The sequence below is a fragment of the Uloborus diversus genome, chromosome 4 (assembly GCF_026930045.1).
Source record: "Uloborus diversus isolate 005 chromosome 4, Udiv.v.3.1, whole genome shotgun sequence".
In the NCBI taxonomy this organism is placed as follows: Eukaryota; Metazoa; Arthropoda; class Arachnida; order Araneae; family Uloboridae; genus Uloborus; species Uloborus diversus.
Window position 1 is genome coordinate 122,095,819 of NC_072734.1, and position 27,005 is coordinate 122,122,823.

At 33.9% G+C, this 27,005-nt stretch overlaps 2 protein-coding genes across 2 annotated transcripts in view; both read left to right on the forward strand.

The window, feature by feature from the left end:
- The first annotated feature begins 4,078 nt into the window (after positions 1-4,078).
- Positions 4,079-4,726, forward strand: LOC129220808 (uncharacterized). Its single transcript, XM_054855239.1, has one exon. It carries the CDS (start codon positions 4,079-4,081, stop codon positions 4,724-4,726), a length of 648 nt encoding a protein of 215 aa, XP_054711214.1.
- Positions 4,727-6,612: 1,886 nt separating this feature from the next.
- LOC129220809 (GRAM domain-containing protein 4-like) overlaps positions 6,613-27,005 on the forward strand; it is a 33,541-nt gene continuing 13,148 nt past the window's right edge. Inside the window, exons 1-9 of the mRNA XM_054855240.1 lie at positions 6,613-6,741; positions 7,485-7,596; positions 9,284-9,425; positions 9,514-9,656; positions 14,206-14,404; positions 17,713-17,738; positions 17,830-17,921; positions 18,838-18,923; positions 25,993-26,038. Coding sequence (XP_054711215.1) covers positions 6,613-6,741; positions 7,485-7,596; positions 9,284-9,425; positions 9,514-9,656; positions 14,206-14,404; positions 17,713-17,738; positions 17,830-17,921; positions 18,838-18,923; positions 25,993-26,038 — 975 coding nt within the window. The remainder of the gene's footprint in view (positions 6,742-7,484; positions 7,597-9,283; positions 9,426-9,513; positions 9,657-14,205; positions 14,405-17,712; positions 17,739-17,829; positions 17,922-18,837; positions 18,924-25,992; positions 26,039-27,005) is intronic.

Consider the following 27,005-nt stretch of genomic DNA (forward strand, 5'->3'; position numbering starts at 1 on the left):
AGGTTGCTTTCAATGTATTCATGCTTTAACAAGATGGCTATTGATGTTTTTTTTATTACCTACTATATTTTGGTGATTGAAATATTGTACATGCTATGATGTTCTTAGGTGTTTTATTTTTACTCTTAAATTAATTAAATTTCTTATTTGTTTCTTCGCAAGTTTGCTATGGCAGTGAAATTTTTGACATATAGTTCAATTTTGTTTTCCAGTAGTTTTCTTCAGTGCTATAGTTGGAAAAAAAATGTTTGGTGAACTCACAAAAAGAATTGATGGTTTAAAACCATTTTACATTACATTTGATGTCATATATCGATATGTAACCGGTTAGCGGTAACCGTAACTGTTATCTTTGTGTGTGGAGTTTCAGTTCTGGTTCTGTTCGAGATGTATATAATTGTGTGTTCGTGATGTGAATAATGTGTAATAAAAGTATTTTGCCGTATTAAATTATGCCTCGCCTCTGCTATGTGTAAATACACACATGCCCACTCCATATCAAAGGATAAATACATCACAGCTGGCGACGAAATGATTTGCGAACCCGTGAAGTAATGAGATTCTTCAGCGGAACTCTCGTGAAGTGTTTCGACAGAATCTAATGAATTAGGATAAAGCTCGATGCAGCCAAGGTCAAGGTAAAAGTTTTGTAATCAAATTTTCTAGTAATATTTTATCATGGAGGCTCTGGTTTAAGCTTTAATTGAGCAAAACAAACTTTTAATGGACAGATTGGCAGTTACGTCTGAAACAAAACCAAATGAAGGTTCAAAAGTTTCTGTTCATTTTGAAAAGTTTGAAGAAGGTCAGGAAAACTTCGATTCATTTCTTGAACGCTTTGATGCATATTTAAAGGTTCAAAATGTTCCTGAAGACAAACGTGGGTTAGCTTTTATTTCAAATTTATCCCCTAAAATGTATAATTTGCTCAAGAACCTGCTAGCTCCTGATAAAGATTTTGATTGCTTGAAAATTACTTTAAAAGAGCATTTAAATCCGAAACCACTAATTATACCCAGTAGACATGTGTTCTTAAATCGCAAGCAGCGGGAAGAGGAAACGGTCAGTGACTATCTGGCTGAGTTAAGATCCCTTTCAGTTCCGTGTTGCTGTGGGGAAGCCATGCTCAATGTAATGTTAATGTGTTTGTTAGTGTGTTGCGGGATAAAGCTATTCTTAATAGAATTTTCGAGGAAGATGATACGAATTTAGAAGGAATGCTAAAAATTGCTTTGGCTATGGAAAAAGCTCTCAAAGGTGCATCTGAGCTTTTAGATAAAACAGTAAATGTCCATCAGATGGGAGAAAGGAAAATTGAGAGGCCAGGTGGGAAAAATAAATATAAACAAAAAAGTAAACAGAAAGATGCATTCAAGGCTAAGAATAAATCGTGTTCGCGTTGCTCCGGAACGAATCATGATCGTAACAATTGTAAATTTATAACTAGTCAGTGTCATTTCTGTCAGAAGGTTGGGCACATAGAGAGAGCTTGCTATGCAAAACAAAAGTCTAGAGAATAAACAAAGACAAGTTAGTGTCGAACTTGATTCCGATAATGGAAACCAAAACTCGGTTCCATTACATAGCATTATTTCGGAGGAGGGGAAAAGACCTCCAATAATGCTGACGGTTACAGTTGAGGGCAGCCCTATAGTGATGGAGTTAGATACTGGTGGAGCGGTTTCTGTGATGAATATAAAAAAGTTCAGAGAAATTTCTAAGAAACCTTTGCAAAGGACTAACTTGGTTTTCACTATGTATAATGGGGGGAAAGTTGTACCAATGGGAGTAGTAAATGTAAATGTTGAATATAACAATCAAAAATTGAAATTGAATTTATACATTGTTAGGGAAGACTTAGACACCATTTTAGGTAGGGAATGGATTTTCAAAATCAAAATAAATTGGAATTCAATTAAATCAATTCGTGCACATGGGAAATATGATCTGAGTAAACTACTTAATGAGTTTAAAGAATTGTTTGATGATAAATTAGGGGAAATAAACAATTATGAGGTAAAATTGGAACTTAAATCAGACGTTACACCGAAATTTTGCCGATCAAGGCCTGTTCTGTTCGCTTTAAAAGATCGTGTTGAACAAGAAATCGACAGATTAGAAAGGGAGGGAATTATAGAAAAGGTGGAAACATCTGAATGGGCAATGCCAGTAGTACCAGTCGTAAAATCAGATGGATCAATACGTCTGTGTGCAGACTACTCGGTAACCCTTAATCCTAGTATAATGGTACAACAACACCCTTTACCAAGGTTGGAGGAGATATTTTCTTGTCTAAATGGAGGGAAAGAATTCTCGAAATTAGATTTTAAACACTCTTATTTACAAATAAAGGTTCACGAAAATAGTCAAAAGCTCCTAACAATTAACACAACTAAAGGGTTGTACAAATGCAAAAGGCTTATGTATGGGATAAACGCGGCTCCAGCTATTTGGCAGCGCTATGTTGACGATCTGTTCCAGGGAATGGCAGGGGTTAAAGTGTTTATGGACGATGTTTGTATAATAGGACCTACTCAAGATGCACATTTTGAGGCACTGCAAACTTTTTTTCAAAAATGCAAAGAGCATGGATTAAAACTAAATTTGAGGAAAAGTAAATTTTTTGAGGAAGAGATTAATTTTTTGGGTCACAAGATTGACTCCAAGGGTTTGCATAAAACAGATGAAAAAGTCTGTGCAATAGTGAGTGCCCCTAAACCAAAAAATGTGCAAGAAGTTCAAAGTTTTCTGGGGTTAGTACAATTTTATGGGAAATTTTGTCCAAATTTGGCCACAATTGCTAATCCGTTGAATAATTTAATGAAAAAAGAAACAAAGTTCATCTGGTCGAAGGACTGTGAACAGTCAATTCCATAACATTAAAAAAGTGATTTGTTCCCCACAAATTCTGGTGCATTATGACCCTGCACTCCCAGTAACATTGGCAACCGACGCGAGTCCAGTAGGATTAGGCGCGGTGCTATCCCACAAAATGTCCGATGGAACAGAAAGACCTATAGCTTTTGCATCAAGAACTCTTAACAACGCAGAGAAAAAATATTCACAAATTGATAAGGAAACCCTTGCAGTGTGGGCAGTTAAGAGATTCTACCTATACCTAAAGGGACGAAGATTCATCCTTATAACAGATCACAAGCCATTAGTTGCAATTTTTGGATCGAAGAAAGGTCTACCAATTTTGACAGCAACACCACTTCTTCACTATGTTTTGACTCTTCAATCCTTCCAATTCGACATCATCTACCGTAACACCAAAGACCATGGGAATGCCGATTTTCTCTTAAGGTTACCGACTCAGTCAGAAGAACTGGAAGTCCGAGATGATGTTACGCTCTTCCAACTGCAACAGATTGAGACACTCCCAGTCACTGCCAGGGAATTAGCCAAAGGAACAGAGGAAGATGAAGAAAGCAGACCACTGTTGCAGGCACTTCGAAGTGGAGAGGGTCTAAAGGGGAAGGAAGCGGAATACAGTCTCCAAGATGGCTGCATCATGTACGGATCTAGAGTCATGGTTCCAAAACAATTCCAGAGCCGGGTGCTACAGGAGTTACACGAAGGGCACTTAGGGATTGTAAAGATGAAAGCGATAGCAAGATCGTTCATGTTTTGGAAGAACATAGACAAGGATATAGAAGAAGCAGTAAAGAATTGTGTCCACTGCTCGCAAATTAAAACAGATCCCCAAAAAGCCAAAGGGGGGTACCATTGGGAGTACCCAAGCAAACCTTGGGAGAGGCTTCATGTTGATTTTGCTGGGCCATTGTTCGGATATATGTACCTGATCATCGTGGATGCACATTCTAAATGGCTGGAAGCATATCCAATGAAGAATACAACAGCATTTAAGATGATCGAGTGTCTTAGGGACTGCTTCGCGAGGTTTGGACTTCCACTGATGATGGTTAGTGACAACGGGCCACAGTTCAAGTCCGATGAATTTAAGATCTTCCTGAGCCGAAACGGGAATAAGCATAGACCTTCAGCTCCATTCAAGCCTTCCAGCAATGGTCAAGCTGAAAGGTATGTGTTTACCGTCAAGTAATCTCTTCGCGCCATGAAGGAGTACCCCGGCACCATCCAGCAGAAGCTCAGCACCTTCCTGATGCAGTATAGGAAGGCTCCGAACATGACAACCCTCCACAGCCCTGCAATGCTGCTGACGAAGTGTGAGATCTGGACACAAATCGACCTGGTGAAACCGGATCTGCAAGCCAGGGACCAAGACAGGATTAGGAAGGATAACTTTCAGTTCTCTGATCGTGTCTTTCGCATAGGGGACAACGTGGCAGTGCGCAACTACCGTCACGGTGATAAAAGGTGGAAGTTCGGGAAAGTTGTCAGTAAAGACGGACAACTCCACTATACCATCAACGTCAATGGGCAACTGTGGCGGCGCCACATTGACCAAATGAGGGACGGTGGGAATCTGGAGAACCAGGAATGGGAACGAATCGGCAAGGCTCCAAATCTTGCTTCCAGGGCCCACTGTTCTACTGCGACAACAGCAACAGATGCTACAACAAATGGCAGTTCAGCAGAGCCACCAGCTGAACCAGTCGTCTTATCGGCCAATACCAACCAGGCTGAACCAGCGACGGATGGCAACACCACCGCAGCCAGTCCGGTGTCGTCAACTGCAGATCCGCCTCTTCTGCGCAGATCCACAAGATCTAGGAAAGCTCCACAGAGACTGGATTTGTAAAGGGGAAGGGATGTCATATATCGATATGTAACCGGTTAGCGGTAACCGTAACTGTTATCTTTGTGCGTGGAGTTTCAGTTCTGGTTCTGTTCAAGATGTATATAATTGTGTGTTCGTGATGTGAGTAATGTGTAATAAAAGTATTGTGCCGTATTAAATTATGCCTCGCCTCTGCTATGTGTAAATACACACATGCCCACTCCATATCAAAGGATAAATACATCACATTTGAGTTATTTTGTTTTTAAACAAGAAGTTCTGTCTAGAACTAGACGAGCCTACTTTCCCATATACCCATACTGCTTTCTAGTACCTGATCAATATTCTCAAAAATAGCCAAAATCGCAAATTTTTTCATACATATTTTTTTTAAATATTTTAAGCTGATTTCTAGGAATAAAATATTCCTTACTTTTTTTTAAAAAAACGAACAAATAAAATAGCAGCACCTTTTAAACAAAGCAGCTAATACACTTCTTTCCATTAAAAAAAAATAATCTTTAACAGCTTTCAAAACGAAAAAATAATAAAAGTTCATTAAAATAAATACATCATATTAAAAAAATCGTTTCTTTTCCCCCTGTTGCCAAAAATATTTTTTAAACGAATTAATGCACTTACCAAAATAAATAAAAACAATAAAATGTCAACTTAAAGAAATAATTTTCATTGTCAAAAAAAAAATCGTCTGCACATATCTTTAACATAAATGACTTCGAGTTTATTCGCCGCAAAATGAATACCTAAATTAAAACTTTAGCGTGAAAATAAAAACAAGTCATATCAACAACAATTATTTCACAGTTAAAACCACAGCAGCGGAGTCGGACTCGGAGTCAATCTCATTTTGGTATAAAAGAGTCGTAGTCGAATATCCAAGAATCGGAGTCTGTCATTTGTCCTCCGTGTATAAATGTTTGCCAAAGCTACGAAGTCGAAGTCGGGGAGTCGGAGTCCGATTAATTGTCTGGCACAGGAGTCAGAGTCAGAGTCAGGTGCCCCTAAATTCTCGGAGTCGGAGCCGGGTGTAGGTCGTTAAGAGCTATTTCCAACAAAGTTTGTTTGAAGTAAATCCGCCTTTAAGTTCGGAATCTATATTGACTTTCAGTTTCCCCTTAGGCGCTAATGTTAAGAGATTTGAACTGTTCAAAATTGAAGGAAGTCTTGTTCAAATCAAAAAGATATTTTCGATACATGTTTTTCATCAAAAGCTTTTCCCTACAAAGTTTGTTTGGAGCCACTTTGCTTCTAAGTTCAAGATTTATTTTTTTATTTCCCCTGTAGACGCTAATGTTTAGTTTTTTTGAACTGTTCAAAATTGAACAAAAAATAGTTCAAGTCAAAAAGTGAAATATGGGAATGAGGTGTCCTCGCCGAGATCTTTCGAACAAAAAAAAGTTTGTTCGAATCGGACTATTCATTCGAAAGTTATTAGGGGGGGACAGACCGACCGACAGACATTTTTCCCCATCTCAATACCCTACTTTCCAATTTTTAATTTTTCAATATTTATCTAACTATTTTATTTATTTTTGACTTTTTTTTTTGTTTTTTGGGATATTTTTAAGATGTATTAAGCCTTCTTTCATGCTTTTTTTATCTTTCTCTGATTTTTACTGGGAAAGTAGGCTAAAAACAAATCTTGCAGGGAAAGGTATTCTCTCTAACTACAGCATTGGCTGTTCTCATAAAAAACTACATAATTGCATAACATTTAGCACCTTTTTTTTAAATTTTCAATATTTTTTCTTTTTATCTTTTTGCAGAATTTATCTAACATAATTAGTTTATTACTCAAAAAACTAAAAAATGCTTCAAAGCTTTCTTACCAACAGCATGTTTTGTTCTTTCTTCAAGGATAATCAAAGAGTTTGGTGTTCAGGGAGATGTCTCTGCGACAGGCCATTAAATCAAAATTTCGTTCTGAAAAACCTGAGATAGACATAATGCCAACACCCACAATTCTGCAAACATTCCCCTCTGAAGAACGTCTCCTGGAAGAACTTCCAGATGAAGTAATGAAATGCTTAGAATTTTTAAGGACTAATATTAAATTTTTGTTCAATAATGCATGTAGATTTTTTATGCAGTTTATTACTAAAGAGTTCATTTTTTTAAAATTGCTTTCTCTTATTTCATAACACAATTAGCTTCAAGCATGTAAATGGTTACAATGTTATTGTATTGAAAGATAACTTACCCTATTTTTTCCTTGTATTTTTGCATAGAATATATTCACCCCAAGTGCATATTTAATGCTTCACTGATCACTAAGTTCAAGTTCTTTTGCCAGTCCGATTGTTTTTAATGTTCAGTAAAAACTTTTTTCATACAGCCGTTACCATTCAAAAAATTTAGAGAACTAATTATCTCCTTAAATGTTTGGTTTAAATTATTTGCTTATGAGATTTTTGCATGCCTTGATGCCGACTGGACTGATAATTTCTTTATTGCTGATTTTTCTTTTTGTTAATTGTTTACTTATCAATTTTTACAAAAAAGTTCAATTTCTAAATATTATTAACATTTTGCTAAAACTGATTTCTGTTTTGCATTTAAAATTAAAAAGAAAAAAAAATTTAAAATTTTGTGGACTGAACTCAAGTTGTATTCTTACTTTACAATCTCCTTTTTAAAGACCAATTCATGATATTGTTAGTTGTGTTAAATTAAAAAAAAAAAAATTAAAAATCTCAACTAAGATTTATATTAAATAATTTAATGACTATCTCTAAAGGTTCTGTTTCATTTGATTTAGTGTCCCCATCATGATAAAGAGACTGAAGACTCTTGCAGTGTATGTTATGAATCTCAAGTGGCACAACTACAAGAGCAACTAGTTGCTATAATGTTAGAAAACCAACAACTAGGTTTGTAAATTCAAATATTTTTCAATTTTAAAAAGATCATATAAAGCATAATTAAATTTAAAACTATTGCATTCCCATATAGTTTTAAAGTGGTGGGATAAAATATCAAAATGTTTTCTAAATTCTAACCCATCTCAAACTAGCCAGAAAGTACCTTTCAGCATCTGAAAGAATCAAATGTAGTGAGTGATTCTTTTCTGTATCACAATCTAGAATATATATATATATATATATATATATATATATATATATATATATATATATATATATATATATATATATATATATATATATATATATATATATATATATATATATATTTTTTTTTTTTTTTTTTTTTAAATGTGTTGTTCACACCTCTACCATGATAATTTGTAAATTTTGAATCAAATGGGGACATAACAGCTAGAGTTCAAAGCTATTGGATAGGCGCAATGAGTTCATTCTGCATAGTTTTCTTGCTCTAAGCAATAATGGATTTAATTTAAAAAAATAATTTTTCTGCTGATTAATTGGCTAAAATTTATTCAGCATTGTTACTTGTTCCAAGCAAAGTAATTTTAAGATTAAAAAAAAATAAATAAATAAATAAAAATTGGCCGATTAATGGGTTGGAATTGACCAAGTGTTAGATAATTAACAAAGTGGCAATGAAACTGCGTCCCTAATTTTGCCCTCTAAAAGTTAAAAGTAAGGTCTCTGTTTCAGAATTTAAATCTTTTTTTTCCTTAGGCACAAGCTAAACTGTTGGAAACCCTGCACAGGGCCATCTTGAGAGACAATGGCATGGGAGCAAAAGTTTCCCGCCACAGTAGATTTCAATTCGTAAGTGTTCTTTCAAAGCTGCTGAAATGATGCTAACAAATGTGGTGGGGGTATAATAGAAAATTATCAAAAATTTTCTAGATTAATTATTATAAAGTTGAACATGTAATCTGAAATCTATAGGCATCATGTAATAAAAGACAAGAAATAAATCAAGAATTAATGTTTATTTTGTGGTAGTGTTTTAAAACCAATTCAAAGAAGGAATAATATAAAAAGCTAAATTTTTGGCAGCAAAAGCTCCTCCCTTTATGGCGGCCCTCTCATAAGTTGACCCCTGGGGCGATCATCCCGCTCCCTCTCCCTCCTTCAGACAGCCTGGGTCATGCAAGCAGGGGACCGTAGCCCCCTTTTAAGAGAGAGCCGTGGTGGCCTGACTGGTAAGTCATCGGACTTGTGACCAGAGGGTCCCGGGTTCGATCCTAGCCAGTCAAAGATCTGCTGTCTTCATTAATGGTGGCTGTAGGATGCTAAATATGCTTGTGGTCAAAGTCTTTCATGTGAAACGATATCTCTGAGAGTGCTGAACCAGGGATTGCTCAGTTTCTGGTCTGGATCAAAAAATCAGAGCTGTCTTCAGGGTCCCATCCAACTGGTTAAACCACAAATAGGGGACTCTGGAGTGAAAAGTAAAAGTGTACATTTTAAGATGTGATATTTTTCATGGGTAAAAACAAGTTTATTTTTTCTACAGTATTCAGCATTGGCCGATTATTTGTTGCATCCATAGTGTTAGACATATATGTACCTTTTAAATTTCAGTTTTAAGGTGTGACATGGTAATAAATGTGGATGTTGCTTTCCTTTCTCATTAAAAAGTGTTAGATGAGAGAAAATACATTTTCTTTGCACCAACTTTCAGTGAACGAAATCAAAGAACTAAAAAGTCAAACCATGATTGATCAACTGTTGAAGCAGCTCGATAAGGAGAAGGAGCGCGCCCGTATGCTTGCCGACAAGCTTCATGAAAAAGAAAGCAGTTCGCTCAGTAGTAAATCTCCAAGGTTTGTAAATAATTTTTTGATCCATATGTTCATTTTAGGAGTAATGAAATAATTTTGGACATTTGTAAGACTTTTTAATTTGTCATAGGTTGCGTCGATTTGTTCGTAAAGACAAGCACAACGCAGAAAAAGTGAAACTCACCGATATAGGTGAAACTTCTGGTATGTCATCGATTAGTGAAAAGGAGGATGGTCTGGATGTTGGCAAAGAGTTAGAAGAAGAGAAAGAAAGTAAGAGATCATTTTGTATTTTAATTCTAGATTGTTTACCCAAGAATTCTTCAAATGGACGTTACATTTAAAAAATTTGTTTTTCAAAATGAAAGAACTTATTTCTTTAAAAGTAAATGTTAATGCCTCTGAGCGCGCCCCCGAGCAATTTAGAGCAGTACATGGGGTCTTGGCTTCGCTATAGTGCCTAGAAAGAGTAGTGTGCCGACCGGCGCTTTTTCCCCTGCGATTCTTGAAGACAAATTGTATGAAAACCGCTAGATGGCAGTGCAGTCGAGGTGCATGTTCAATTTCGCGGTGTTTACATTAGTAGACGCGGGATTTTGTTACAATTTAGTTCCGCGTTTCTCTTTTTTACCTTTTTTTCGTGAATATTTCATGAAACAGCGTTTAAGGCTTTTAATGGAGGCATCAAAGTTGAACATTGGAAGAAATAAAGCTTCATCTTGTTTCATACTAGGATGCAAAAGTGGGTACAAAACATGAAAGGAAAAAGTTACGCTTTTTAAAGCTCCAACAGATGAAGAAAAACTAAAGTGGAATTCGTTAATTCCCAGGTTAGATAAAATTTTTGACAATTATATCTCAATTTGTGCTTTGCATTTCGAAAAACATTTTATTGAAACGCATTTTAAGCATATTATAAATGGTGAGGAAGTTTTGATTCCTTGGGGGAAAACTTTTTTGAAAGATGAGGCCGACAATTTTCCCAAATCTGCCAACATACTTTACTAAAAAATTACCAAAGAAAAGGTCCACCAGGAATCATGCAGTTAAGAACCCAGTGGCAGAAACGCCGCGACACGGCGACGATGTCGCGGACAATGGAACCCTATCGCGGACAGTTCTGTCCGCGCTAAAATAAAAAAAAAAAAATTGTCCGCAAAAAAAAAATAAATAAATAAATAAATAAATAAAATAAAAATAAAGCTGTCCGCACCTGATTATTCTTGTTTGCCTGCCTGCGGCACTTATAAACCAAAACAAAACGATCTTTTTCAAATTGTTTACTGAAAAAGTAAATCTAAAATCAAAATAACGCATATTTCTGTGTACAAAAAAATCAAGTCGGCATATTTCTATGATGCAAGCGATACTTAACTAACGTAGTGAATAATTTTGCTTGTTTGTTTTTATCATATCGTTAGCAGTTATAAAGTTCTCTAAAAACGCAGTGTAAGAACTTTTTCTTCCCGCTAATGACTTTAAAAAAAAGAAAGAAAATTATCATCGCATTGAAAATGCGATCACTTCAAATACGGTTACCAGCTTTAAAATTATCGCCATTTAGTGTCTGGTGTTAAACCTTTACGCATCCTTTTTTTTTTTTTTTCAAGACTCCGAATTTTCGGTGAATATGTCAGTGATATTAATGAAATTCAATATGCACCCCTGTTAAATGGTAATTCTAAAATTATTTTATTTTAATAAACTTTTTTATTTACCTTTTTTATACTTTTATTGCTTCCATTTTGATAAATGCAATCTGATTGCATCCGATATGAGAATTGAAATTTTACTCTTTTTTTTCAACCTAACTTTGCTTCATATGGAGGCAAATAAATGAAAAATCCATTAAAACACCATTTTAAAACGAAATTCTGTTTTTGTTTGAGTCAAAAACTTAACTGCTGAATAGATGGTTTAATTTTAGTTTTCCTGCAACTGTGTCTATAGATATTAATGAACTGTTTATCATAGGCTTCTAAAATGCAATTCTAAAACAATTTTTAAAAAATTCTTTTATGAGCCATTTTTATACTTTCAAAAAATGAATTGATTTTTCACAAATAAAATGGACCCTGTGAAAAATCCTGGACAAAGCCCTGTTCAATAGCCAACACATGTTTGCAAATGTCAGGTGCCCACCAAGGACAGAGGGGTGAGGGGTCATTAGATTGCACCATTGAAACTTTCAGGAGGTAATTTGAGAAAGATTTTAGTCTCAGTTTGGGGGGGGGGTCTCTTTCTTGGGAGGGGAGTGCTTCAAAGAATTTGGGGAAGTGAACCATCGTCTTTGGGGGGGGGGGGGGGGGTCCTGCCTTATTTCAAAAATAATTATTTAAAAAGACTGGTTTTTTTTTATTGAAACCACTCCCGAAATTTTGCAGACAGATTATGAAGTTCTAAAAGCTTGTCGCAGACAGCTACAAAACTTTGTGCCACTGGGGTTAAGAAAAATGTTCCCTGTTCGAAAAAAATTAAACTTGATCTTTCCGCAGATTAAACTGAAATAACCACGTATTAATCTATTATAAATGAAATTGTTCATATTAATTTGCCTAAGAATATTGGGTTTGTATAAAATTAAAAAAATCTCCAAATATTGTAGTTTTTGTATGTAATGAAAATTATGTGGAAAATAATATTGACGACAAAAAGATCATTATTGAAGTAGACACAAAGACTAGGATGTTTTCAAAACAAAATTTTACACAATTGACTGAAAATTTGATACTTATATTTTAAGGCAAATGTATTATCAGTCGAGATGACTAAGGGCGTAGTTTGTTGTTGTTTTTAATGCCACTTGGGAGACTCAAGCCCCATTTATGTAGCCAGCATGAGTTTAAAGCAGAAAGTCCTCCCGAGTCAATGAGGCCCCTAAATGAGAAAGAGCCTGACTTGGGCACGGTATATGGTAGCACCACATCTACAGTTTATAGGTCTGGAGAATAGGTTGGAAATCTCCAGCAACGCTACGCCTGGTAACTGTTAGCGACCGACCATGAGACTTTCGGACAAACGGAATCAACAAGCACGTAATTTATATTAAAAAAAAAAAATTTTTTTTTTTGAATTTCAGCCTTTTAAAATCCTGTACGAAATTGATAATTATTATTGTTATCGCGTCCCTTGTTATCGAGATAAAAGGTATTTAAGTCTCCCGAAATTTTAAGAAAAGTGGCAAATTTAAACACTTGGCGAGGGATTGAAGGTACCAATTTCTCACAGACGATTTCCTCGTCTGCATGTGGCAGGACATCCATATCTACAGAGCGTGAGAAAGATGTCTGTCCCCATCAAAACTCGCTAAATTTGGAACAACGAGACTCGCTTTTCTTAAAATTCCCATAGGCTTTAAAATCTCATATATCGACAGCGGGAAAATATTTTTTGCGTCCTAAAACATGTATCACAATGTTCTTTTGATTGCTACTTATTTAGATTTTTTAATTGTAACACACTGTTATGTTGTTTCCTGATTAAATGAAATCCAGACAGAGAGATTTCAGCTTTATTATTAGTAGAGAAATAAGAGACGCGCAGTTATTGAATACTTAGGGGCCATTCATTAATTACGTGGGAGTGATTTTGGCAATTTTTGATCCCCCCCTCCATGTAAGGGTACGTAAGTTTTTTTACCCCCCCCCCCTTTACGTAAGATTCCATTTCGTTTTTCAAAATGATAAAATAACAAATCTTGGAGTCGTTACATCACTGTAATCGTTATTAAATTCACATTATTAAATTAAACCTTTTGCGTAAAGAAATAGTTACTGAAAAGGTAGAATCTAAACTAAATGTTTTTTCGACATTTTTTTTTTTTTTGTTTTCATGTAATATTAATTAGAAATATAACATGCCGTACACAATGCGACTCTTTTATTATATTTTACACTATTCATTCTTTGTAAAACAAATAAGAAAAAAACATCTTATCCTAACACGTTTCTTACCTTCTAAACGCAAATGGCGCGGTCAACGCCAAATTGACCGCGCAATTTCTAATGTGAAATACCGACTTGGAAAATATTACGTAAGAATGAGTTTGACCCCCCCCCCCCCAGGTACGTAGAGGCTTTTCCAACCTCCTTCCCCCTCGGGACCCGTACGTATTTAATGAATGGCCCCTTATATTCTACTACTTTCATTGAAGATAAATTAGTATAAGGTAATTTTATATTCTTCAAAAAATAAATGAACACCCATGTAACAAATAGCACTTATTACAGAATTTGTCTTTTGCGCAGAAATAAGTTCAATCCAAAAAACGGGGCTTTTAAACTGCGAAATCAGCATGCAATCGCTGATTTAAAATGAGTCTGATTGAGGAGCATAACGTACTCCTCGAGCGCAGCGCCATCTGTATTTTCCTCAGATCTTACCTCACTTTTTCCCCGTCGATCGGCACACTACTCTTTCTAGGCACTATAGCTTCGCCAAGCAACCCTAAAGCCCCCATTTTCAGAGAGGAGCATGGAAAATCACCCCTCGGCAGATGCTCTTTGAATGTTAACAAATGCAGCCATAGGGCTCTCGCTCTCAGTCTTAATTTGCAGTAAGGATACATGCATATCCCATTCTTGTATCATATAATGCCTAACTTGTAAATAAATTTTTTTGTTTGTTTTACTAACTACTCATCAAGGCAGTCAAAAATCGTTAAATACAGTCCACTGCTGGAAAACTAGTTTTTCCCCTAAGCGAGTAAATCTTCTTTACTTTTCCCCTCATAGTATTATGATGTCCTTTTTTATTAATGTCATTCATTTTCACTTTTCTTTTAATTATTGTTTTCAATTAATGTGCTATTTATGAATTCTAGTACATATAGAAACAACACCAGTGCTCATGGAATCAGTGCCGTTCCCTGCGGTTGAAAAACCTTCCACCTGGTATGGCAGAATACGAGCATGGATCAACTCCTACTTTTCCGAGCTTGCTGACGATTTTACGGAAACGGTGGTCGATGATGATGACAGTGGAGAGGATGATCCTGAAGGTGACGCTCTGACTGTTCGAAAGTAAGTTTCTACTAAGAATCACTCGGAATTAATTTGGTGATGACTCTCCAGATCAGTTTCCCTTGATTGATCAAATGATATTGCTTCTTTTTTTTTTTTTTTTTTGTACCCTATCTTTCTCTCTCGCTCTCTCTCCATTTTTTTTGCTGTTTTATGCTATAAAAATAGTTTTGTGTACATAATTTTCATATAAGTTATGCTTTTTAAACAATGCTTATTCTTCTTTGTCATGCAATATATCTTGCTGCAAAAGTAGTTTTCTTGTAGTATTAAATGAGTCCATGTTCGAAAATGTTTTTACTGCATTTAAACTCTCTATCTTCAAAAAGCTCAACCGTGAAAACTAATATTAATACTGAATACTGTAGAAATTGAAAGATCTTAGCCCTCCTTTGCCCTTTTGTTTGCCTAAGCAGGCTAAACATATAGTGTTTTTTTTAATCACAGTGGGACCAATAGCTTAGAGTAGGATCCACATTGCTGGGACATAATTATAAATGTGCCATACAGATTAAACAAGTCTGCCTTACCAAGAAACAACCTAGCCCTTAGGAGCCTTTCACTGTACTGACTATGTGACTGAGCAGTCTGACACTCTTTGATTTTGCTCTTACTTCCGAAATATTCAATGAAATAAATATACCACTTGAAGTAGCTAATGAAATTCAAATCAATTGTTAAAGTATAGTTATTAAACAGTATCAATTTGTATACATGTAATATAAAAATACTTAGGTGCAGTGAGAAAGTCCCAATTTGTCAAAGGGTGCCGCAAGTCAGAAAAGTTTGGGAACCCTTGGTCTATACCAGGGGTTGGTAACTAATTTTATTGAGGTTCAGAAAAAATCCTCAGATTCTACACTAAGCATTAAAACTTAAATCAGTCACGCAATTGCTTCCAAAATACAAGAAAAAAGGATGTAAATGGTACCTAAAGATACATAAAAATATTTTTTACTACTTTAGTTGTGTAATTTATACTTTCAAAACATTTTTAACCATCCAGTTTTTGACTTTCCACGGTCCGAATCTGAACCGCTGTCTGCCAGTTGCCGACCTCTGGTCTATACAGTAAGCTCCTGATTCTCCATGAGCGGGTTATCTGCTTTGCTGATTATTTATGAATCTAAATATCTCCCTTTTTCCCAACTTCCATCCTTCAGATAGAACTCATTTCTGTGATGATTCTGAGAAAAAAAAGGGGGGGGGGAGAGAAAGATTCCATTCATGATTTGTCAAATTCAAAAACATGTTACTGGTGAAGAAAATGTTACAAACTATAATATCAGTGAGTAAATTAATTCTGACTTTAATGATCCAGGCTACGAGTGTAAGAAAGGACCATTGTTCCCTATAGAGCGTGGAACAACGAGAATTGTGGACTTTTAAAAGAAATCTCACTCAAAACATATTCTGATGCAGGACTTTCTCACGATTTTGTCGCCTGGTTAAACTGATAATACTAAACCTTTAAAAATATCTCTCTCAGTTTTTAAAAATTTCACTCTAATTTCAACAGAGCATGAGATTTTCTCACCCACATTTTTTCCTCTAATGTGAACCCTTCATATGAGCATATGAGCAGCAAAGTATTAAGTAAGAATTTAAAGACATATGCAAGCAAAGATAGTAAAGTACAGAGATAAACCACTACCAAGATCACTTTAAAAGCCATATTCTGCATTTTGAGGAAGAAGAGCATACATCACTTTATAATAAAATAGTTTTTAAGAACCCTTAAATCCCAAATAAAAATGTTTTCATGCAAAAACGTAGACACTATTGACTGATTTTCTTAAGAAATCCAAAAACTTGTAAACAATGTACAATTTTTAAATTGTTCAATTAGTATGTTTGTTATCTATTGTGTGCATAAGTTGTTCAAATACATATTTGTGTTGGTTTGTTTCCTTTTTTCATGGCCTTGTGGATATTTGTGTTGGTTTGTTTCCTATTTTCATGGCCTTGTGGATTACCAAATTGGTTATCAACAATAGCCACACAAGTCAATTTCACAGATAATTGGCAGCTTACTGCATCCATTATTATGCATTAGTAGAGAGTAAACTTCATCGATTTCTTAGTTTATCATCCATAAAAGATTATTTAACTTGATAGAACATTGAAACACTGAGCTGCCTTACAGAATTTTAATTGGATTTAATAAAAATTATTTGAAGGTACCTGATTACAATTGTGTGCCTGAAAGAGAAATTATTTAACTGCAAATCTTGAGAAAGTGATACAAGAAGAAGTTACATGATAGCAAAGTAAATCAATGGAAAAATTTAAATGAATTTAAAAGTTGCCAAATGTATGAAAATTATATTCAATTTATTAACACCTTTCCCCTACTTTGTATTTTTAAAAATTAAGCTTCAATGCTGCCATAAGAGAAGGACAGCAAAGACAAAATCTCACAATCCTGATCCACTAACCCAAGAAAAAGACAGCCAGAGATTTTTAGATAGATAGCTTTTGGGTGAAGAGTGAAAAGCCTATATTTTGCTGTGAGACATCCTGGTTTATGTCTCAGTTGCATTTACTGATAGTTAGAAAAAACTCTCGTCAACTGAGCTCTGGATATTTCTAAAAGTGGAGGCTTTCCCTTAGTCTTACAATCATTGAACCTGATATCAAATATTAAGCTTGGTAACATCTTTCTCATAGTTCTTATTGATTCAATAGAGATTATTTCAATTGACTATAGTTTTTATATTTTGTTTTTACTTTGTGGGTAGAGATTCAGAACTGCAGTATCAAATTAAGTTTGCTATGTATTATAATCTTGCACAGAGTATAAATCAAAAAGCAAATTGAATTGCATACTTTAAAATCTTCTCTTCAAAATTAAGAGTATTTTGTAGTTGTATGAAATAAGATTACTATGGAAGCGCTAGAGGCTCAGAAATTTCACTACCAACAAAGAAATAAATTGCATATATGGTCGCCTCAGAGCAACAGTAAGATATCTAATCCCAGAAATTACATTAAGATACCTTACTGTTGCTCTGAGGCGAAGATATAGAAGCATTAAAATTTTGTTTACCACTGCCTTATCAACACATTTTTTCTTCTTTTCTTTTCTTTCTTTTTTTTTTTTTTTTTTTTGGATTTCTATTATTTCCCGTGATTTACCCAAGATTTTATTTGTCAGATTAACATCAGTTAGTTTAGGATTAAAACTTAACTATGATGTTCTTTTTAAAAATATTTTTATAAAGTTGAGCTTTTTAATCTGGTTGCTTACACAATGAATTGTATACATTATGAATTAAGAATTTTAAAATGTTTTATTTTTATTTTAGGCTTAAAGACAATTTGGTTAGGTTTAGTAAGTATTAATTTTCTGCGTTAGTTTTTCTGTGTCAGTATACCTCAATTATTTATGGATTAGAATTTATTTGCTGATTTTTAACTTTCAGGTAATGCTACAAAACCTGTTTCTAATCTTGTGGATGGCATTATATCATTACTTAGATGGAATTCACCTGGAACAACCATGCTGGCTTTTTGTGTAAGAAATATTTGAATATTATTTTGGTAGTAAAAAAAAAAATGTTGCAATTTCTGAAAACCAAAATTTTTATTTGACTTTCACCTCAGCAATTGCTTACAAAGTTACTTGCAAGCATTTTTTCAATTAAAATGTAGTACTATTCCTAAACACATACCCTAAAAACTGTTTAGAGCATTCCGGAAAAAAAAAATACACTGAAAATGCTTTGTTTTTTGTCTAATGTGTATTGATTTTTTTTTTGGGGGGGGGGGGGGGAATTTAAGCATATGCTATGCTTAATTTCTTATCCTTTCATTTTAATCCGTTTCACATCTAAAATTCTATATTTTCTGAAAGCAACAGCCTCTTCTTTTTCCTTCCTTCTTTGGATTCTAATATATTTGTTTTGACTTCTTTTTAGGAAATTACAATTTTATGAATTAATGTTTGTTATTTTAAGCATATACATTTTGATGGCAATATATTGTGGGCTAAAAGAAGGACTAAAATGCAATAGTTTTACTAATGCATAGTGTTTTCTTCTAAAATGCGTTTTGGCTTAGCATGTACAGTTTGAGACTTATAAAGGGTATTTGTCACTTGTTTCTGCAAGATTTTTGCCATAGGTAGCAATAGTATTAAAAGAATAATAACTTATGTTTGATAAATGATTTGCTTAAAGCTAAACAAAAATTAACTGTGTTATGCATCACACATAATTTATTTTTAAAAAACTTATCCCGTTTTGAATATATTTATTTTCAGTAGTTTATTTTGGCCACACTTTTTCAGTTTGTGTGCTTGGTTAAAATTCTATATTTTCTGAAAGCAACAGTCTCTTCTTTTTCCTTCCTTCTTTGGATTCTAATATACTTGTTTTGACTTCTTTTTAGAAAGTTACAATTTTATGAATTAATGTTTGTTATTTTTTTAGGTTTATATGTACACAGTATATCATGGCTGGCTTCTCCCTTTGACTCTTTTTCTTGCTGTCTGTCAGTTAACTCTAAATTATGTAAGGTAAGTAAAGAAATAATTAAGTTTTTTTACTTTTATTTCAAACATATTTGTTATAAGAACTGTTTTATATTCAGCTATAATTATTTAACCAATTGTTTCTACTTATAAAAGTTGGTAAACTTTAGGGATGCGTCATTCATGAACGAACGGTCAAAAAGAACGAATCCTTAATATGAACAGATCCGTTCGTTCTCTTAAAAAATGAGCGACCGTTCTTTTGAATTGTGAGCAGTTTGAAACATTGTATTGATGCACTTGTGGTAAAATCGCATTTAAAAAGAAATTACATTCATATTCAAATTTTAAACTCTCAATGAATCTCAATTTTTTTTTCTCAGCGCAGTACAATAGGGGAGACTGGGGATACTTGATCCCAGTTAATACATGATCCCACATCCGAAAATGTGCCAAAATCTTTAAGTAGAGATTTGAAACCTGACAATTATCTTAAGTTATACTTGTACATAAAAACTGGCAACACTTTGTTTTTTTCAGCCATTTTGTTTTAGCTCAAGAAATGATTGTCTGAATGTGTCAAGGAAAGCTTTTTTTTTTTTTTTAAAGAAAAGCATTCTCAAGTTTACATCATCCGTTATATAGAACTTTAAAAAAATACTGAAGTGTAATGTTAAAGTATAGACAGTCTTTAATAATTGAGACATATTTTTAGTAAATTGCCACTTATTGTTAATAATAGAACAAGTATGTTTGTAAAAATCGTATAATAGGGATACTTGATCCCTTTGTTTAGAGCAGCAGTTCCCAACCTTTTTTATTACTACCACCATTTTTGTAGAAAACACAATTGAGGCCCACTAGCTACTATACAGCCAAAATTAACTTTTGGGGGGAAGGGAGGAGGGCACCTGTTCATAACTGTCCTGAAGTGTAAATAATATACCCCATATTAGGACTGTAGGTGAGTTAAAAACAAGAGTTCTGGAGAAGTTAATCCACTTTTCCTCTTATGTTGCACCACAAATATAAATATAATGCACTAGAACAATTTTCATAGTAATTTTTAAGGAAGAAAATAACTACATTGCATTACCTTAGCTGGCATAGCTCTAAGGAAACTCATAACAAGTCATTAAAGTTAAAGCTGAATGGGATTTTTGGCATTGTTTTTCATCTACGAGGGAGTTGATGTTTGGGTTGAAACTAGATAGTTTTAGTCTCAAATAATTCGCAACATTCAATGCATTTCTAATCTTTTTTTTTTTTTACTTCAATGGAAAGTTTCATTCAAATTGTAGGTTGTTGAAAAGCCTCTCAAGTGTCTCAGTTCTCTAGTTACTGATGCCATTTCAGCAATGGAGGAGCATTTTTAACTTGAAGCTTGAAGCTAATACTATTGTTTTTTTGTCAATTTTCATTAAAAAAGTTTCTAATTCATTAGGTTTCATCTTCAATTATAGGAGGATTTTTCATATTCCTAAGAAATATGAAAAATCTTTAGCCCAAAGATTGTGATTTTCAGTTTATTTGTGCAATGTATGCAGAAGCCTATTCCACATCAAGCCATGTGAACGCAATTCTTTAAAAAACAATCCTTTTCAATTTTTTACCACGGTTAAAAGAGCGTGCATCCCATCCTTTGCATGCCTCAGAAAAAGTGTTTCCTCTCTACTGTAAGATTATCATAATGTGACTTACGTTCCTCTGGCTCTGAGGTACAGAGATGTCAAATCCTTGTTTGAAAGAAAAAGATGATTTTGCTATAGTTAGATTTACAACAAAAAAGTGAGTTACCCATTATGTAGGCCCATTAAGGAATAGAATGCAAACTGTTGTCCTCGGATGGAATAACTGAGCTGGCGGTGTATTTTAAGTAGAACGCAAAGTCGAAGTTCTAGAGTTTGAAATAGGTTTTATAAAGCAAAAAGGTTTATGCTTAATCAATCTATTTTTCCTGAAGAATTGACAAAAGTGTAGTAAATGAGAATGAATGTCTTAAGTTGCACACATCCAGTTAGGTTGAGCGGAACTTTAAGATCTACAACAAACAACTTTTCAGGTCTTGAAAACATATACTAGGCTTTCTTTTCTTTTTCATAAATATACTGATACTTACATTTTTCTTCCTTTTTTTTAAAAAAAAGTTAATTCAATTGATAAAACCCTTAATTTTATTATTGCAAGACAAGAAGCAAATAAATTGATTTTTGTGCTTGTCATCTTTTATTATTATTATTATTATTATTATTATTTGTTGTAATTTTAGCTTCATTAGGTTACTTTTAAAAAATGTTAGTTTTATTTACAAAATACATTGTTCACAACTGTATTCAAGAATAAGTAACTGATCATAATCATCACAGGTTTATTAAAGTTGTGTACATTTTTTTTTTCAAATGTCCTAGTGGAATTGAAAACAATGTTATTTTGTGTTCCCATTATTATAATCTAATAAAGAAATTTAGAAATAGTGTTATTTTTTAGAAACGTTATGCAGAAAAGTCAAGCCCATAAACAAATTGCTGATCAAATGAAAAGTCTATGTATTTTTCAGTGGGTTCAAGTACCCCCCATGAAGGGATAATGTATCCCTTGATGTGGGGATACATGAACCCTTAGTAAAATTATTGCAAAAAATTATTTTACCAAAATTATCTGGTTAATTTCAACTGAAAAAATACTGTCAGATAGAGCAAAATATTACCTTTGTTCATGCACTTTTTTTAAAGAAACTGATAATTTGCAGCAGAGAAAAAAAATTAAAACTAAAGTGGGAATCAAGTACCCCCCAGTCGGGATACTTGATTTTACCCTATATTCATTCAAACCTTTTTACATTCTGTTTAATCCATTATTTTTCTTTATAGTCCAGTTAATAGGTAGAAAAAAGCGGGCTTGCCTTACAAAAAATGGGGTCAAAGATTTTATTTTTTAAATTTGTGTATACTAGTGCCAATATGAAAAAACCAAGTTATCCAACATGAAAGACCTCGGGAGAACTTTTGGGGGCTGAAAACCCCCAAAAATTTGTGACTTTTTGTAGTATTTTCAAAATATCTCAAAAATGGTTAAAATTACAAAAAAACTTCCAATGCAAATGTTAAAGAGGATTAAATTTCCTTCAACTTTTGTCATTACAACATTTTTGTAGCATGAAAAGCAAGCGAGTTACAGCTTCTTGAAAGTCACACTTTTTCTGAACCCCTTCAGCGAAGTGCGTGAAAGCGCATCGGATAACGGAGGAAAAAGGAGAAACGCCGGCAGTCTGACCTTGGAAATCATTTGTCTTTCACAGTTGAGGGTAAATGCCTCTGTTCCCTTTAATTTAAACAAAACACCCCCATTCCATCCCCCCCCTTTTTTTTCTCCAAATGAGATGAATCGACTCAATAGCTACTCATGTTGTTCACTTCAGGGTTTGAGCGAGAGTATGTTTTATCAATTTGTGTGTTCTGAATTACAATTTTTTTCCTACAAATGATTACGCCTGACCAAGGTGTTTTTTTTTTTTATTATTATTATCATTATTATTTGCGAAATCAGTTTGCATGAATGCGAAATAAAGATTGTAAAGGAGAAGGAAGCAGAAAATCTTCAAAGATGCAGCGCAAAACGGCAAAATGAAGAACATCAGCGTTTTTTGAAGTTCTTAAAAGAAGTGACAATTCACACTGCCTGTCATAAATGCTATATCAATGAGTAATCAATCTCTTCCCTTGAAGTAATGGTTAAACCTAACATGTTAACTAAATTCCTTCAGAAAGATTTCTGGCAAATTATAACAAAAAGGATTGTCTTATTCTTCTTCTTAAGACATATTTCGAAGAGTGTGGCATTGAAGTCGGGCAGACTCAAGATGATGGCGGCTCACTCACTCACTGCTCTTTCAAAGGCAAAAGAAATTGAAAAGGTTGTTATAGTGAGCGAGAGGACTGATGACAGCTTTAGGACAGCCTTTCAGCAACTTGTTCTTTTTAAAACCTGGAAGAGGGAATGCTTGTGATTTGTTTTTTTCCCCACTAAATCTTTTAAGTTTGACCCCAGCAATATTCTTTTTATCCATGCGTCTAGTGGGTGTGATAAGACTTCGGCAATCTTTGGCCAAGGCAAAATTAAGTTGTACAAAATAGTCAAAAAAAAAAAAAAAATACCTCCTGAAATTAAGGAAGCTATTGAAGTATTTATGGACCCAATCTGTCATCCATGATGCCTTCCTTAGCTGCAGCTGGAGAAAACAATTTGCAAATATTATACACAGGTGACGTAAAGTATTTGAACCTATCTTTGGATACTTTGCAATTTAATCTTTTTATAAAACTAGTATACAAGGCTAAGATAAAGCTTGCAGGGCTACCACCAACGTGCGGGGAGGGGGGGGGGCATGCTGGACGTTATCACTCATATCGGTTCTACCACCAAATTCAAAGTTGGTTGGCCAACATAATTGATCCAGAGAAATGGGGTTGGGAACGCAGGACGCAAGGTCTAATGCATGTTGACACGAAAAGAGATTCAGTTACTCAGAATCTTTTGAAGATTGTACCTTGTACCTGCAAGAAAAATTTTACTGGAGCCTGTTCTTGTCACAAGGCAGGTTTAAAATGCTTCAGCACGTTCAAACACTGCAGTGGCACAAATTGTGAAAATGTTGCAGAAATTTCATCTTTGGATGAGACTGCTGAAGAAGATAATTTGTTCCAGGAGCTTTTGCAATTACCGCAACAAGGAGATGAACAATTAATGGACCACAGCTTCTTTCTACCCCCTACAGATTCTGAACTGGGAGAACCTGGACCTTCAAAACGGCTTCGAAGAAGATAAACAGCGTTTTTTGTTGTTATTTCTCTATTTGCTTTAAGGTCGAATGAATCTCTCTGTAATTTAGATGTATGTATTAATCTTCTACAGTTGGATTTTCATTTTGTAAGGTAATTCTTTTGGGTTTTTCATGCCTCAAAAAGTCAGTTTCTGCAGAATTTTTTCAAAGTGTTCATTTCGTATTACTATTGTACCTTTATTTATTCATTTTTATGTCTATTGTTTGCTTATTATCACCCTAATATTTATTCATTCACATTTATATTCGAATATTGCATTTTCGCTTGTAATAGAATAGATGGTACGAATTATGTGCTTTAAATGAATGAGAATATTTTGTAATTCAATTACAAACTGCAATATAAATCATATGTTATTGGAGTCTGACTGAAGACTACCTCTGTCAGACTAGAAATATTAGTTCGTGAGCGGTGGGGGAGGGTTTATTATTATTATTGTATCAGAGCATAGGATGCATGACGTTGTTGATTGTTTGCTTATTAGCTGCCTAATATTCATTCCTTCACATTAATATTTAAAAATCGCATCTTTGTTTGCAATAATTAGACTAGAATGTACGAATTATATCCCTCAAATGAATGTATATATTGTATAATTCAGTTACAAACAACAATATATCATCTATTATTGGAGTCTGATGAAGACTACCTCTGTCAGATCAGAAAGGTTAGTTCGTGAGCATTGGGGAAGGTTTTTTTAAAAATTATTATTGCATCGTCGTGTGTGCTTTAAATGAATGCGTATGTATGTATTTCAGTTTCATAATACATCGTTTGTTTTTGGAGTCTAGTGGGAACTAATCTGTCAGCCAGAATTGCTACTGTGTCCAGCGGGGGGGGGGGGGGAGGTGAGCAAGAAACTTAAACTACTCTAACTGTCGATAAACTCTCTGAAACTAAATTTTCTATTGAAGTTCTAATAATTATGACGCCTTGCTTTCAGTGTGAAAGCTTTTTTTTTTTCGGAGTGGAGGAAAACTGCCTATTTTCAAAGAGCTATAGCAAGCTTGTTATTTGTGCTACAAAAAAGTTGTAAATACAAAAGTTGTAGGAAATTTTATGTTCTTTAAACTTTACATTTAAAACTTTTTTCTAAGTTGAACCATTTCGGATATATTTTGGAAAAAACAAAAAAAGTCATAAATTTTTATGGTTTTTCGGCCCCCAAAAAGTTCTCCCGGGGTCTTTCGTGTTGGATAACTTGGTTTTTCCATGTCGGCACCAATATGTACAAATTTAAAAAATAAAATCTTTGACCCCATTTTTTGCAACGTAAAATGTATCTATTGACTGGACTATTAATTGTGGCAGTTCATTTGCAATTTTTCAGCGTATCCATTAGTATTGTTTTGTGTAGCTTGTTCGGGCTACTAACAAAATATTTTGGACATTCCAGTTCCTGTCCCACGCACCAGCTAAAATTCTTCTCATGTTTTCTGTCGCCAAAATTATTTCTAAAAATACCTTTTATCACTTTTCTGCCAAACCTTTTGCCTTCAATAACATCTCTATCAATTACCATCTATATTGACTTGGCTTTATTTTTTTACTGATTATTACTGTCTATTTTTCCCTCATTTAAAAAAGTGTTGCTGTTTTTTTTTCTTTTTTTTTTCTGTTCTCATGGGTACTGTGGAATAATTTTGAAGCTCCCTAGTATTTTTAGGTGAGTGTTTTTTTTTTAATTATCTGGTGCTCTGGTTGAGCTACCGATATATTTGTTGTTACTTTTTTCGTTATACATGTTCTTTTGGTTATACTATATAATTATATATACAGTGCTGTAGCAGGAAAAATTTAATAACTTGATTTTTCGACATGCTGAAAAGAAACCCGCGATTTTTGGAATGTTATACACATCTTACGATTCGGCAGCTGAGAAATGTCTTACAAAATAAACTATAATCGTCATCTAAACCTTGATAATTTTTTTTGGATTCATTTTTCATATAGGCATATCTTCGTACTTTTAGATGATATTTTTTTTTCTTCAAAGAGTATTACTGATATAATAAAGCATTTCGAATGTACATGAGTAAGTCGTGCAGAGAGATCACCTGCAACTTTTTAAAATGAACGAAATTGTTCAAATGAACGAGTTAAATGAAGAAATCAAAAGAATGAACAATCCTCTGATGAACTGATCATTAAAAAGAACGACATTGCCCACCTCTAGTCAACTTTATACTAAGATACTGTTGTATGAGGAATAAATATTGCGAGAATGCTGCTAGATTTATATATGAAAGATGTTGCTTTTTTCACATTTTTAGAGGCTGGTTCTCTTCACCTCATGTATCCAGAAAGCAAGAGCATGAAGTAAGGAAAAAAAACCACTCATTTTCAACTTTCCTCAGTTCTTGATCTCAATTTTAAAATGCATACTTTTTTGTGAATGCAGCAAAATCTCATTTCAGCAAATTTCAATGCAATGAAATTAATTTTCAGCACTATTTTAATTGCCAGTACATAGTACATAGTTTAAATTCCATTGCAATGAAGCTCTTGCTACAATGAGCGATAATTGCGATCTCTTGAAGTTCATTGTAATGGGTTTTTGCTGTATATTCTTTTACAAAACAAGCCTTTTTCTCTCTTGTTTCATGATTTATATTTCTGAACACACGCTTTTCTTTCTTTCTTTTTTTTTTTGGAAAACTTTTTGTTTCCTTTACATAACAAACTTTTTTAAATCTTATTTGAATATAAAAACAAAAAATAGACAAATAAGACAAAAAAAAAAAAAAAAAAAACTGTGCATTCAAGTAATGAACCTTTGTGCTGAACTGTAAATATATTCATGTTCTAAATAGAAATCTGTTGCTTTTCATTATCCTTTTTTTTCTTAGTTGACTGTGTCTCACTTACATATCATACACATGTTGTTATTGACAAATCATACTTTCTCTTTAAGATCCCATTCATCATCTCAACTGTTTTAATATTTATAAAACTATTTTTCAGTGTGGTACGTTACATAGGTTAAACATATAAGTTTTGCAAAATATGTACTAAATACCAATTTTGGTACAAGTCTTTCTGATGCAAGAATATGCCCTTTTACCTTTTGTGTGGTTGATAAAATAATTAAATTACTTTTAATTAATAACATTAACTAAATGATTACTTATGTTTTGTGCCAGACCTACGTCCTAGTATAAGGGCCCAAAATTTTTTTGCCTAAGGACATTGCAGCAGGCAAGAAAGGTTTGCTATTATTTAAGCTAAATAATAGCAAACCTTTCTTCCCTGCTGTGATGTGCTTATGCAGAAAAATTTTGGGCCT

Bases quoted from the DNA above. Each gene is read 5' to 3' on its own strand.
- LOC129220808 (XM_054855239.1), top strand. From the start codon at position 4,079: ATGAAGGAGTACCCCGGCACCATCCAGCAGAAGCTCAGCACCTTCCTG.